The sequence below is a fragment of the Eulemur rufifrons genome, chromosome 9 (assembly GCF_041146395.1).
Source record: "Eulemur rufifrons isolate Redbay chromosome 9, OSU_ERuf_1, whole genome shotgun sequence".
Taxonomy (NCBI): domain Eukaryota; kingdom Metazoa; phylum Chordata; class Mammalia; order Primates; family Lemuridae; genus Eulemur; species Eulemur rufifrons.
This window is the reverse complement of record NC_090991.1, coordinates 51,841,875-51,856,579: the sequence shown is the minus strand read 5'-3', so window position 1 is coordinate 51,856,579 and position 14,705 is coordinate 51,841,875. Positions and strand designations below refer to the sequence as shown.

The following is a 14,705-nucleotide window of genomic DNA, read 5'->3' as shown; positions in this document are numbered from 1 at the left end:
TGCAGGAACTGCAGGCCAGGGAACGGTAAGAGCTGTGAGGAAAAGTACAGCCAGGCGGGTAGAGAACAGGGAGGAATGATTCCAGAAAGGGTGGTCAGAGGAGCCTTTCTCAGGAGGTGACATCTGAGCAAGGCTTGAGTGCAGCCATCTAGGGAAGTGTAAAGCCACGACTCCCCCAGCCTGGCGTGTCTCAGTGTGCAGTTACGGATTGAACTCCCTGTCCTCCCATCCTGCTCTTGTCCCTGCAAGGGCTGGCTCTCGTGTTTCCTGATGGCTCATTAGCATCTGGCACAGGGGCTGCCAACCCAGGAGACATTTAGTTTGTTGAGTGAGTGAATGACCGACCAGATGGATGGATGGTCCGCTGCAGATCAAGTGAGCAGTGTGTAATAAATGGAGGAGGCAGGTGTTTTATTACAAGGCAGGCTCTGTCCCTGCCAGGCCCCTGGTGGAGGGGAGGTGGGACTGGAGCTCGGCCTGGGAAAAGCCAGGTTAAGGTCGGCCACACTCTCCCCGTGCCGTTAAGGTCATGCTTCTGGACATCATCTCCCCTTTCAGGACAGTTCACAGCCGGGGGAAGGAGTAACTCGGAGATAGTTGGGAACCGTGGAGGCCGGGGGTGGTGGGGACCATGGAAGGCGATGAGCACTAAGACTTTTGGCCTACTCGGCACATGCCACACACGTCCCAGGGCTTCCCAGGCTTATCACATGCAGGGGTCTCAAAGCCGTCACTGCAGGCTTGCCTTCACCCTCCTGTGGCTTGGTTGTCCCTTAAAGGAAGGGTACAGTGGAGCCCTGGAGATGTCCTCACCTTCCCGTCTTCCTCCATTTGTGATTTATGGTCCTTGAGAAGGTTTGCGACAGACTCACTGGAGATGGGGGGTCCTTTAGACACAGTCTGGAGTGGGCTTCCGGCCTGCTTCCGACTCCTGGTCCAGGAATGTGCTGGCTGCTTCCTAGGACCCAGGAACTGGGGGAAGCAGAGCCAGCCCGGACAGGAGAGAGGAAAGCAGGTGGCATTTACTCCCGTCAAAGAAAGTCTGCCAGTCCTTCTCAGCCAGGGGTTCTGACACCCCCTGCATCAATTGTAATACATTAATGCCTCTCAGATGATGCTAATTACTCCATCCTTGGGAGAATAGAAAATATTCAAACCATGTTCTGTGCTCTGGTGGCTTCAATGTGGATGACTCCAGTGTTTCATTGTCTGGAAGGGTGGTGACCATGTGGTATCAGCCGCATGCTGACGGCAGACTGTCACTTCTTTCTGCAGTATTTTCCTATGGTTTGGCTCAGCTATGGGGAACTTGTAGCTGTGACTGTTTCCCGTTTCCTGCCAGGGAAGGAGCAAAGGCCTGTTTGAGAGAAGTCTGCAGTACCGCTGGGTGTTTCCTCCCCACCTTTTTCCAAATGGGTGAATTCTTTCCACTTTCCTGTCCATGCCAGTTACCATGAACTCAGCCCAGGTACACACTACTACATATTTGTGTTTAATTTTGTTGGAAATCTTGGCTTAGGAGGCAGGCTACCTGATCCTGTCCTGACCTAATTCCACCGACACAGGGAGCTGAAGAAAGGGAAGACACACTGTCAAGGCTGGTGTTGAGGAGTCCAGGAGGCTGAGTGGCAGGGTCAGCCTGTCTGTGGGGCTCTCTGTGGCCAGGGACATCAACGGTGTGTGTCGGGCCTACTTTGGAGGCTGTCAGACAGGCATAGGCCCCAGCTTGGGGTCTTGCATCTCCTCTTCCTTGGTGGCTGCCTGTGCCTTTTTCAAGCTTCTGCCCCCTGTGAAGAGGGATGTTTGCAGCACCCCAGCCCAGTTCGTCTTGGAAAGATGTAGTTGTAGCATTGTCAGAAAGGAGAACCAGCACTGTTTTGACGTAGTCATTCGGGGTGGTCGTGAAACCTGCCTGTTCTTCTGCCGTGGAGTCTCCTGGTGAGTGGCTCTGCTGTGTGTCTAGGTGAAGGTGCAGGTGAGTCTATATAATCTCTGGCCACTGGGATTGATCTGAAATCACAGGTGTTAGGAAAACAAAGTGGTGCAGGAAACCAGGATCGCCATAGGAAGATCAGCCACCCTGGTCCTCCATGCGCCCTGCTCCCGCTTCAGAGAGAATCTGCCCCCTGAGGAAGGATCTGGCCTTGGATCAGGGCTCTCGAGTGTTATTTTTACTGCCTTTCCTACCATATTTGCATTTTTAAAAATAGCAGTGCTGAGTGAATCCTTTCCAGAGTGAGTCTGCCTGGAAGGTAGGTTGCTTTTGCAGAGAGTGTGGCTATTGATTAGCAGCTAATGCTGGGCGCTGGGAGTGTGGAGCAAAGGCAGCCTCTGCTCGCTGGGAGGGGTGAGGGTCCCTGTCACCAGCTGCTGCAGGAGTGAGGCGGCAGTTCTCCGCTGCCCAAACTGCCCAAAGGTTATGTCAGTTTTCTGTGGGTTCTTGGGGGTGGGGGGGGGAGGGCGAGGAAAAAGAGGGGCAAGGGAGTGCCTATAGCCAAGGTCCTGAGGGCCATGGCCCAGGATTTAGGCCGGGCAGGGTGTGTCCTTCTGCAGCACACTTCTCTCTCAGACTTTGAGTTTTACATGTGGGTACAGCCACATTTTATATAGCGGCTCACTCCCATCCAGTAACCCAGCTGTGAGAGTCGGGTTCTCTTGGCCACAGCTGGCAGAATCTGTTCTTTGCCACTGTGGCAGCAGCTGGCCTGGGTCAGGCTCTTCTCTCTCTGTCAGTGGGGTCACGTGCTAGATGGTGTCCCAGAGCCCAGAGCTTTGTTCTCGCCGTCTACTTGGGAACTGGCCCAGAACGGGATCTGGACCACCTGAGCAGAGGTCAGTCAAGGTCGGGGCCACATTGCTTTGAGGACTTGAAGGCTGTGTATCTGTCCCAAGGGCTGAACCACAGGAAAGTATGTCAGGGAATACTGAGGAGGTATCGGTTGACTCTCACTTTGTTCATTATTTTGAGCCACCTGCTTTTATATTGATCTCTAGATTTCTATCTTTCAAATTCTTAAAAATTAAAAACAAATGTTCTTAAGTAGTCAGAGTGTATTTGATTTAAAAGAAAGGGAAAATTGCTGGTTAAAGTAGAACTCTATTAACCAGGCTGATTATCAGACTTACTTAGGGACTGTTAAGAAGTAGATTCATGAGCGGGACATGGTGGCACATGCCTGTAATCCCAGTGCTTTGGGAGGCCGAGACAGGAGGATCACTTAAGACCAGAAGTTCAAGACTAGCCTGGGCAACATAGTGAGACCCTGTCTCCACAAAAAAAAAAAAAAGAAAAGAAAAATTAGCTGGGTATGGTGGCAGGCACCTATAGTCCCAGCTCCTCAGAAGGCTGAGGCAGGAGGATCGCTTGAGCCCAGGAGTTCAGGGTTACAATGAGCTATGATTAGGCCATTGCACTCTAGCCTGGGCAGCAGAGTGAGACCCTATCTCAAAGGAAAAAAGAAAGAAAGAAAGAAGTAGATTTCTGACTTCATCCAGAGATTCACTCAATAGGTTTGAGGTAAAATACTAGGAGTCTTATGTTTTTAAAGTTAATAAACAGTGGCATTAAAACCTATTTTTCCTTCCAAGGGATCCGTTGAGGCTGCCTCCATTTTTCATGACTTCATAATCTTTTTCTTTCTCAGCACTTCTGAATCGAATATCTAGACTTCCTACAACCGTTGGTTTCTCTCAGTTGCCCTTCAAAGGCCAGCACAGTGTGTGGTCGGCCACAACACCACCTTGTAGTTGCTGGTTGTCAGGCATGGCACCCAGAAGCAGGTGTCCTGCAGTTAGCAAGTTCTGATCTGTTACTCTGAGGAAATGTGTGCCTCTTTCAGGCCTGTGACAAAATGAGACCTAGAGAGCCCTCTGGGAGGCCATGGGCTCACAGAGGAAGGAAGCTTTATGCATGATTATATAGGAAAAGCCATCAGAAAGCTGGGGTCCCAGGTCTTGCATGCTGGTGTTTATTCTCTGCTTGTCCCTGCTCCCAGGGCGCCACACTTGAGGCTGTTCCGGTCCCTGAGTGAGACTGGGTAAGGCTTGCTGCCGTGCATCCCAGCTCTGTGACCAACCCCCAGCTCATCGTTTTCTGTCCCTGAAATGGGGATAAGAGCTTGGCCTGAGGTGATTAGGAGCATTGAATGGGGTCCTCTTCCCTCCCTCCACTCTCTCCTGGGCCTGAAATAACCCATTTCCTGCCTCTTGGCCTCCATGGCGCTATTTCTTCCTGTAGTCAAAAGCCATTTATAGCACTCTCCACTGAGTGGTGTTAGCGATATCCTCTACGGACCCAGCTCGGGGCTCAGTCTCCCAAGTACTCTGATTCGGCCTCTGTCCATGTCTCCTCATCCCTGGGGGTGGGTGTGTCCACACTCCTAAAAAGGAGGGGGATAGACAATTTTCATGATATAAACAAGGGAGTGGTGAAGATTTCTTATGGTTTTTCTTCAGATAGCTCCCCTGGTATACCTAAATTCCTTCAATTTCATAATACACAAGGCAGGATGGCTCATACCTGTGTAGTCCCAGCACTTTGGGAGGCTGAGTCAGGAGGATCACTTGAGGCCAGGAGTTTGAGACCAGCCTGGGCAACATGGCAAGACTCCATCTCTACAAAAAAATTAAAAAGTAGCCAGGTGTGGTGGCTTGCTCCTGTAGTCCCAGCTACTTGGGAGGCTGAGGCAGGAGGATCGCTTGAGCCCAGGAGTTCAAGGCTGCAGTGAGCTATGATCATGCCACTGAGCTTAGGTGATAGGGCGAGATCCTGTCTCAAAAAAAAAAAACAAAAAACAAAAAAAAAAAAACCAAAAAGACACTACTAACACATCTGAATCTTGATGCACCTGTACATTGATTTTTATACCTTGTTCCATTTTTTGTCAGTGTTATTTCATCTGCATCTGGCTTCTCCAGCTGAGCTGTTAGTTCCTTGAGAGAGAACCTATTGGGAGCCTTGTTCAGGCCCTGCTCTGGTGCTCTGGTCTATGGGGACTTCCTCAGGCCACGATGACCAGGGACATCTCTTCTTTTCAGCTGGCCTGCTTTGGGGCTCTGTGGATGCGCACTCCAAAGGGACTGCCCTCATCTGTAGAGCAGAGATCTGGCACTGAGGCAGGGAGAGGTGCTTAAGCAGGTAGAAATCGGGGCCCTGGAAACATTGCAGGGAACCAGCTCTGGAGCCATGCCGGAAGCTCGGAGCTCATCCAGCCCTGTGCTGCTTGTCCCCGATGTGGAACCTGGCACCCAAGGAGGTGATCGGACTCCCTCAGCATAGGCAGCTGGGCAGTGGCAACTCTGTGGGCTCTGCAGGACTTAGTTCTCATTGTGCCCTAAAGCCGGTACCCTCACCTCTGTCTCCTGCGGCATGTGTGTTCCACATGGCTGGTGCAGCCTCATCTTGCTGCACCTATAGAATTGAACAGATCCTTCTCCCAGTCTCTGTGATTGTACTTTTTTAGTATTTTAGTCCTGGCTCGCTGTCCAGAAATGAGTTGCATGTCACTGGTGTACTTTGGGAGAAATGGCAGTGGAGGGGTGGGCACTCAAGGCTCTTAGGACTTAATAATCTGACCAAGAAGTGACAGCAATACCCCAGGAGCCATTTTGGTCAGCCCCAGAGTCTCCAGGCCAGTTGGTGCCAGTGATGCCAGCACCCCAGGATGTATTCATTTTATGTGCCTGGAAATAGTAACTGCGGGTGTTAGAGAAGCAAGCGGAGGTTGGACGGTGCAGGGAGGTTGTGTTTCTTGCACGTGGGGTCCTCCATGGCTGAGAGCCCTGCCCCACTGAACTCAGACACAGCGAATAGCCAGGGTTGGGGTATGCATCAGAGTCACATTGGGAACTTTTTTCAAAATGCCTCTTTTCAGAATATCCACCCTGGGGACTGTGATTGAGCAGTGAGCCTGCAGTAGGCTCATAACAGCCTCCCACCCCCACTCCGATGCTCGCCCCACCGAGGGCGAGCCACTGCTCTGTTAATGTGTACACAGATCACCTGGAAGCCTTGTTAACATGCAGATTCCCAGGCAGCAGGTCTGAGCGGAGCCTGAGAACCTGCATTTCCAGTGAGCTCAGGGAAGATGCGGGCTGCAGGTCCAGGGACCACACTTTGAGTGGCAGCATTGCTCTAATTGCCCAGGGGTAGCAAGGGCTATGCTGGAGGGCCACACAGGTCAAATGAGGAAGGATAGGTTAGCACAGCAGTGACCTTGGGCAGCTTGCTTACCCTCCAGGCCACCCAGCCTCATGTTGAGTGAGAACAAGAGCAGTGTCTTCCCTTTGGGGATCATGGAGGTTGGAAAAGGCAGAGTACATGGGGTTCTTCCCCGGCATTGTGCCTGCTCTGTCTGGCTGGGTCCATGATGGATTACCACCTGGGTCATCATTCCATGAACTCACGTGGCATCAGACACATGCTGGGTGTCTGGAAGGCAGCATTCAGGCAGTGAGCCCGCTGTGGCTGGACAGTTGGCCACCCCCTGCTTACTCTCAGGGTGCCGGGCAGCCCAGGACAGCAGCCTGTTGTGTGTAAACAGAGCAGTCAGACCCACTGGCTGGCCAGCCAGGAACAGAGGGTGGAACTTTGCTATTCACTTCTCTACCTTCTATTCATACTTCTTGAGGAGGGGGGCCGCCTTCTAAAGATGCCCATTTGTCTCCTGCCTTCAAACACAGGGGTCCTGGGCTGTTCTCGCCTATTTTGTTGTTTTGAGACACGGTCTTGCTCTCTTGCCCAGGCTAGAGTTTGTAAGGGTTGACAAGCCCAGAGCCTGGGTGAGGGTGTAGTGCGCTTACTGCTTATCAAACACTACAGCACCTGCAGAGACCAGCCCTGCTGCCTGAGCCTCCCACTGGCCTCCTGCCAGGCCCAGCTCCTTGGTCCTTCCTCCTCAGTTAGCAGGCAGTTGGACTCAGTCCCCTGTCTCTGTCCCCTCGGGCAGGCTGTGCCTCCAGACCATTCCAGCAAGCTGGTGAGCTGCCGCTGCAGTTTCCGAGCAGTGATGCAGTTGTGCTGCGTGGCTTGGCCCTGATTGCAGGTCTCTAGTCTGTGGTGTGAGAGCAGAGATCAGAGAGGGGTCCCTGAGGAAGCAGCTGCCCCGGGAGGGGCGGGGTTGAGAGTACTGGGGGCGGGGGCCATCCAGCTTGCCGTCCGGAAACAGGAATCATCATCCCTCTGCCCAGTTCAGTACCATGTTTCTTTGTGTATAAATGTTTTCAGGTGTAGTTTCATTTTGCCTCCCTCATCTCAATGTAAGTTCTAGAAAGCCGATGCACATTCTTAATTATATATTTGTATTCTTGTCTCATCCTGAGTATATAGAAAACACTCAAAAACTATTGGATTGACTGACCTCAGTCTTAGCAGAGCTTTTGTTGAACTGGCCTCTGTAGCACATGATTAACAGAATTTTCTAGCTAGGGGCACCAACCTTTCTTTTACTTCCAGCCATTTCTGCTGTCCTCCCCCCCTCTCCCAAGCATGCAAGGCCCTTTGGCCATTTGTGCTTTGCTGGTAAAACCTTCTGTCCTCAGGTGGGCAGCCTGCTGATTGCTGGGTTATCAGGGGCGCAGCCACATGATGGTCAAATGCTCTGAGAAAGTCCTTACATTGGCACACGCTGGAATCACTGACCAGTCATATCCCCAAATCCAGTCCGAACTGGAAACTCAGGCCTAGGAAGAAGCTAGAAGAGGAGCCCAGCTCCTGCGAGAGGCCCCATTTTTCTGCCACTCCTAATTTCCCTGTTCTAGCAACTCAGTGATATTTTAAGTCAGGTCAGAAAGAGTTAAAAGTTCCCCACCCCAAAAGTACCTAAGTGTGAGTGTGCAGGCCTGGGTTTTGTGTGTTTGCTTGCTTGTTTTTGGTGAGAGATGATGTCTCTCCCTGTGATGTGACCTGCCAGATACTTCAGTAGGGTGAAGATTCTCCAGCTTTTTGACAGTTACCCACAGTAAGATACACATTTTACATCATGACCTAGGGCACATACGTATCATGTATGCAACTGAAAAGGTTTTCTCCACATGGTACTTAGATATTTTTTTCCCCCCAGTGTTGGCCATGACCCATTAAATTGATTCCATAACCCAGTTTGAAAAAACACTACTTTAGGGACTATTCCATTCTAAGATTTCCGAAGCTTTTTCAGAAGTCCACACTGAGATTAAACCTTTCAATCTGGCGCAAGTAGCTTCTCAGGCCGCTAAATTGCATTAACATTTGTAGAGTAGGGATGAATGCAGCTGGGCCTGCCCCCCATCTCTATGCTAGAGTCTTATAAAATCTTTAAAGACAATGTACATTCCTTATTTATGTTTGTATTCTTGTCTATCTTTGAATCTTTAGGAAGTACTAAAAAAACGTGATCCTAGGTTTCAGCAAAGTTCCTACTGAAATAGGTTTCCTCTATTCCCACCCCCCAAAACTGAGTTGGGTTTCTCAGCCAGAGAAGCATCTAGAGCCTGGCTCTACTTCCACACAGCAGGCCAGGATCCCTCTTCACGGAGGGCAGGCGTGTCGTCTGATGCTCTTGTTTCCAGAGGGGCCACAAAGGACGTGGGTCTTGAGGTTCCACCAGACAGCCCTGCATGCCTGGTACATGTATCCAAGTAATGCATGTTCATTTAAACCCCTCCTGGCGTAGAGACACTGTTAACATTTTGGTGTCTTATCTTTCTTGTCCTTTTTCTGTTCAGAAACCTGATACCTACAGCTGTCCAGGAAATGTTAGACAATAAATAGCTCGACAACTCTGAGGTCATTCAGAATTTTAGAGCCTATAAGGACAGCTGAAATCTATCTGTCCCCCCACCTCAGATTCCTTCCTAGGAACAGTTTTTTAAAAACTATACTCAGGGCCCATCTTAACAGTAGAGATAGTTCTAGATTAGAACCTGGTGCTTTCCTAGAGCGGGCACAGCGCCCTCTAGCGTCTGCCTTCGCAGGGCCGCCTGGCACCTGTGATTGGGGTACTTGATCTTTGAGGGGAAGAAGGGAGAGGGGGACAAGCAGGTGCTCAGGGCCCCGAAAACATCTGCAGTCAGGGCCACCACAACCGCCTTACATGTGCCCCAGGAATGCAGAGAGGGTTTATTACTTTTATAACCAGGAGAACAATCAGTTTTGATTATAGAATGTGTGGACTTGGCAGAAATGTCTTTTACTCTGTTCCTATCTCTGGGGGAGGGATGAGCTTTTTATGTGGTTAAGAGAATTTACTCTGGAGCCAAACTTCTGAGTTCGAGTCCCAGCTCCACTACTTATAAGCTTTGTGACCTTGCCACAAGTTACTTATTGTCTCTGTGTCTTAGTTTACTTGTCTGTAAAATGGGAATGACAGTATTAATACTTTATAGAGTGTTGGAGCATCTCATAGGTGAAAACGTGTGAAGTGCTTAGAAAGCAGCCTGACAGGTAGCAAGTGCCTGGTTGCGCTGTTACTGTGAGGCAGAGGACTCCAGAGCTCTGGAGTTCCCCAGGAGCACAGCAGCTCCTTCTGGAATGGTGATGCTGAAAGGCTCCATGAAGCAGGCAGCACATGCAGGGCATGGAGAGGAAAGGCGGGCACTTGGGAGGACCTGCTTGGCAGAGGGCATTCGTGGGAGAGTACGGGCTTATGTGGAGAAAGGCAGCGCCCAGGACGGGTGGGACGTAGGGACTTAGGAGGGAGAGCCGTGAAAGACAGTGGAGAGCCTCCCAAGTTGTCCTGGGCCCTGCCAGACACCTTTGTCTCGGTTTCTGGAATTCCCAAGAGAAGGGAGTGTAGCCACCCCAGTAGCCTCTGACCCCTTCCTTCTCCCTGTCACTCCCACTCTGCTCCCAGCACTGTCAAGGCTTTGGAGAAATGTAGCTCTTTGTCACGGAGAGGTTACAAGAGCCCCCTGAAGGCAGCTTCCCAGAGAAGTGGAATCACTTTTGCCCGAGAGCTGCAGGGAGAGGACGGCGCTTGCTGTACAGCCTCCGTCTCCTGGGACTGGACACTGCCTGCCCTGCCAGCCTCAGAGCTGGAGCCTCGATGTCGTCTGTTCCCGCAGGGGTGCAGTTAGGCTGGACAGAGCGTCCTGTCAAAGAGCACGCTAATTTAGGTCTGTGTCTGTGCTGCTCCCTCAAGGACCGACGCAAAGGCCACAGGGGACGCAGACTCTCATCTTGGGTCTCTTCGCAGGGACCCCTGAGCAGCGAGGCAGCACTCTTCCCCCACATGGCAGGGTCCCTCTCCTATTGGGTTTCCCAGCACTGCAGCCTCTGGTTTCTATGGCAACTTAGAAAGACCCGCAGTTGTGGCTTTCTGGAATCTAAAATGGGAGCAGGGCTCTGAGATGGGGCGAGGCGGGGCACAAAAACACCATGTCCCAGAGTGGAGATTTGGGCATAGAGTTACAGCATAGAATGTTCTTTGAGTTAGAAAAGTGGTATCGTCTCGCCAGCACACCCCTCACAGGCCCCTGCGCTTGGAGCAGAGGTGGGGGGAGAGCCTAGCCTTTTGGGGGTCTTCAACCTGCACCTCGCAGGGGCAGTGATCACAGCCAGCTTTACTGTGTGCCCTGCCCCATGAGCATGTCTGTGCTCTCGTTGCCTTATTCATCCTGCCCCAGCCACTCTGAGATGGCTGCTGTCGCCCCACCTTATTATGCAAGTAGACAAGGAGTGGTTTGCCTGAGGTTTCTGAGGATCTGACTCAAGAACCCTGAATTTTACAACTGGGCTCATTGTCCTCTGGGACTTTGGCTGATGCCCTCTGGGAATGTCTCCACTGCTGGTTGATGGTGGGTTATGCATCCTCATAGCAGAGTTGGCTTTAGCCGTTGCCAAACTTTCCGCAACCTTGAATCAGCATCTTCCTTTTTCAGCCCTTTGGTTCTCCTTTCCTGGTGGTGACGCTTCAGTGCCCAGGGGTTGAGAGAGGACATGGCTGAGGCATGTCCGGTGGGTGTTGTATGAGGGAACAGCTCTTCCAGGCCCGTTCGGGGTCATGGAGGTGAGCAGATATAGACACCCACCCATTGCCATGGCTCAGTGAGGAGCCACAGAGGAGCTGCCCTGCGAAAAAGGAGACAGGCTGGGCTGGCAGAGAGCCATGCCCTGTCTGGCTGTTGGAGGGGGATCTGCAGCAGGAGGTGGCAGCCTCTGCTGGGTGTTGGTGGAGGGCCGGGTCAGGTGCTTGGCCAGGCTCTGAAAGCCAGCCGCCCTGAGACTTACTCAGCAGCCCGCAGGCCTCCGCAGCGAGGTAGATAAGGAGCAGGCTACAGCTGGTCAGGAGGATGACCCAGATTAGAACATGGCGTCCGGTGATAGCGGGCTTCAGGGTGACCCACCAAAGCCCAGTGTCCTGTCCCTGCCCCAGCCCACTTCTCAGTACTGATCAGCCAGGTCAGAGGGCAGGCACTTGCAGAAGGTAGAAAAGGATTTAACTCATAGCAAAGTGTTTTGCTCTCTGTAGAACGGGTTATTAAATCCGTAATTAAAGCAAGGCCTTGTGTGATCTGTCATTTAACCACACTGCTCAGCGTGGTCTCGAGTACCTACAGCAAGCCCAGGGCTTGCCTTTGGTGGGGAGATAGCGACTGGAGGGGACACCAGGAGGCTTGTGGGCGGAACACATTTTGTCTCTGGGTGTGGGTGCTGGTTCGAGGTGTGTGCAGTCTGTGAAAACGCTTCCAGCCGAATGCTTAGGATTTGTGTGCTTAGCAGTGTGGATATTACACTTCAGAAGAAGTTGGAAGGAAAGTGTATCCTGTGGCAGCTTCAGAGTCAATTCTCTCACGCTCATTTTTTTTTTTTTTTACAGCTAAAACTAGAGGACCGTTCCGTGGTGCCCCGGGATGTGGTCCGGCACATGCGATCTGCTGTGAGTCCTTTGTCCCCACCCCGGCCCCGGGCCTCAGGGCAGCCACTTTGGGGACTTGAGCCTGCTTACCTTGCACTCTGCAGTGAGAGAGCTGGCAGGCTCTGCTGGGGGGCCACCTTGGGCTTGTCTGGGCTGGGTCTCCCCTGGTGGCCAGGGCTGCTGCACCTGCTCGGCCTGGATGCCACCTCCCTCCTCTAGGACAGCCAGTGTGGCACGGTGATAGACGTCAACATCGACTGCGCTGTCAAGCTCATTGGCACCAACTGCATCATCTACCCTGTCAACAGCAAGGACCTCCAGCACATCTGGGTAAGCTGCCCTGTCTTCTGACAGTCCTGTTTGGGCGCTCGGGTTCTCTCAGCAGCACAACCTCTGAGCTACACCCGTCCTCTGTGCTCTTGCGAGCACAGCCTCCCCAGGTCAGACAGCAGAGCTAGTGGCCGGCTAGCCCCTTGTAGCCTCGCTGTTGCCTGCAAGTAAGCCATTTAGACATGAGTTCATGACACGCCCTCTCCTCCAGCCTCAGCATAGGTTGCTGGTGTGGTTGTCTTTACCTATTTTCCTTTCTCTTTAAAATTTCTTTTTTTTTTTTTTTTTATTATGTAGCAGGGGAGTGAGGAGGGGGGTTTAGTTTCCTTTATTTGAGACAAAGTCTCACTGTGTCACCCCAGGAAGAGTGCAGCAGCATTATCATAGCTCATTGCAGCCTCCGATTCCTGGGCTCCCACCTCGGCCTCCTAGAGTGCTAGGATTACAAGTGTGAGCCACCGCGCCCAGCCACTACCATTATTCTGTTGCTTAAATGATCCCAGATTTGGCCAATGGTAGCCTTTTCAAGCTGGTTTTTGTGTCCTTTTCAAATGGCCCCATCCTTCTTTCTTTCTTTCTTTCTTTTTTTTTTAAAGCATTTTCTTACTTTCTGGCTTGAGGTGTTCTGAGTTCATCTTGTATTTTTCCAGACCCGGCCCTACAATCAGCCATCCAAGGAGTCTAGTTCCTTTCAGAGGAGGGAAAACTAAGATCTGTATACTAGGTGTGCTAATTGCTACTAGGCCCTTTTAAGACAGCACTGAAAAATAAGCATACATGTATACATGTACACACATCTAAATGCATCAGCACCTATTCCATGTGTTAAAATATGTGAGTTCATCCTGATACCTCCGGTTCCACTTCAGCCCCTCAGCTCTTTCCTTCCCTGTCTCTCTGTTTCTCCAACAGTGAGAAATGTGGCTCTTGATGTCCTCAATATATTTATGTATTTACTCAAAGCACTTACTTGTCCACATAGCCACCTCCCAACTGTGTGCCTGTCTCCTCTGCCTGCCACTTCCATAGCGCACTCTCGCCCAGTGTCCTGTGTCCGTGGGTGTTGTCAGGCCTCCCCAGCCCCACCAGGTAGCCCCCCGCCACACCACTTCCTCCTCACTGGGAGGGGGAGTTGGGGTGCAGCCTAGAACTCAGGGGGAGGCCTGCTGCAGCAGTTACTGAGATCTAGGAGCCAACCAGTCCAGACAATAAGCTGTCTAGATCCTTCATCCCTGTCTCGAGGGGACGAAGAGGAATTTGTGCCCTGAGTGTCAATATTGTCTGTTCTCTCTCTCTGCGCTTGTTCCCTTGGTCTGCAGCCCTTCATGTATGGGGACTACATTGCCTATGACTGCTGGCTGGGGAAGGTCTACGACTTGAAGAACCAGATCATCCTGAAGCTATCTAACGGTGCCAGGTAGACATCTTGCCATGAAGGAGCCATCAGCTTGGGAAGGGCAGCTTACTGGAAAGAGGACAGGAGGAGAGTGTTTTCTCCGGGGGCCTGTAATGACAGGTTTGATCGAAGGCAGTGACAGATGTTGCAGGCTTTTGGGGCCTTGTGTCTCAGGGCCTGACCCTGTGCTGGTCTTCTTATCCGCTGTGGCCTAATTATCTTGTTCAGTTTCTGGGGAGAAACATTTTCATTTAGGATATCTGCTAGGGACTGATGCTTTCATGGTAGCGAGCACTCAGATGCTACTCGGGGTCCCATTCGTTGTAGGAAGAGTTTCTTGTACCATCTCAGAGGCTGAGTTGTTGGCAGAAGATGAATTGTGCTGTTTTAGGGCATGTGGACACATTGGCACCTCTGAATCACTGCTGTTTGATGCTCATGGTGCCCCCTGCTGGAGACCAAGTCTCTGTTCACTGTTTCAGGTGCTCCATGAACACAGAAGATGGTGCCAAGCTTTACGACGTCTGCCCACACATCAGCGACTCGGTGGGTGTGCTCTGCCCAGGCCAGCTGCTTGGGGGCGGGCGCTATCCTCTTGGTGCTCAGCCCTCTGGCTGCGCAGGAAGAAGGATGACTTAGCAAAGAGCTAGTGGCTGGCCCCGGCTAAACAAAGTGGTTTCCTAGAAAAGGGGCGGGTGTGCAACAGAGGGTCTAAAAGTTTGGGTGCAGGCAGAAAGTATTAGAACTTTTATTTGCATCTCCATTTTTCTGTCTTAAGTGTCTTCTTAAGTGCCTGAGATACACTGTACTGTATCTCAGTACAGTATGATGTATTAGTACAGTAGTACGTGGGCACGATTGGTAAATAAGTAAATATACAGGAGGTGCATGATCCAACAGGTTGAGGGACCAGTGCCCTCTACAGCTTTATTCCTCAGACCGTGGCCCCCTGACCGACGGCATTCACACATTCACACTGCGTGGGAGCCTGTTAAAAACACAGGAGTCATAATCTGCATTTTAACAAGATTGTTGGGTGGTTTGTACACACCTTGGGTTCGGGAAGTGCTGCTCTCGAGCTGTAGAATTTGTTTTAGGGAGTATGGAGGCTTCTGCAAGTGGGGAGGCGAGGGGCAGGCACAGAG

At 51.5% G+C, this 14,705-nt stretch overlaps 1 protein-coding gene across 2 annotated transcripts in view; it reads left to right on the top strand.

Moving 5' to 3' along the window:
• UBE2O (ubiquitin conjugating enzyme E2 O) overlaps nucleotides 1-14,705 on the top strand; it is a 52,457-nt gene that overhangs the window by 28,821 nt on the left and 8,931 nt on the right. For both annotated transcript variants that reach the window (XM_069482891.1, XM_069482890.1), the window contains exons 2-5: nucleotides 11,796-11,855; nucleotides 12,054-12,164; nucleotides 13,484-13,581; nucleotides 14,043-14,106. In XM_069482891.1, coding sequence (XP_069338992.1) covers nucleotides 11,796-11,855; nucleotides 12,054-12,164; nucleotides 13,484-13,581; nucleotides 14,043-14,106 — 333 coding nt within the window. The remainder of the gene's footprint in view (nucleotides 1-11,795; nucleotides 11,856-12,053; nucleotides 12,165-13,483; nucleotides 13,582-14,042; nucleotides 14,107-14,705) is intronic.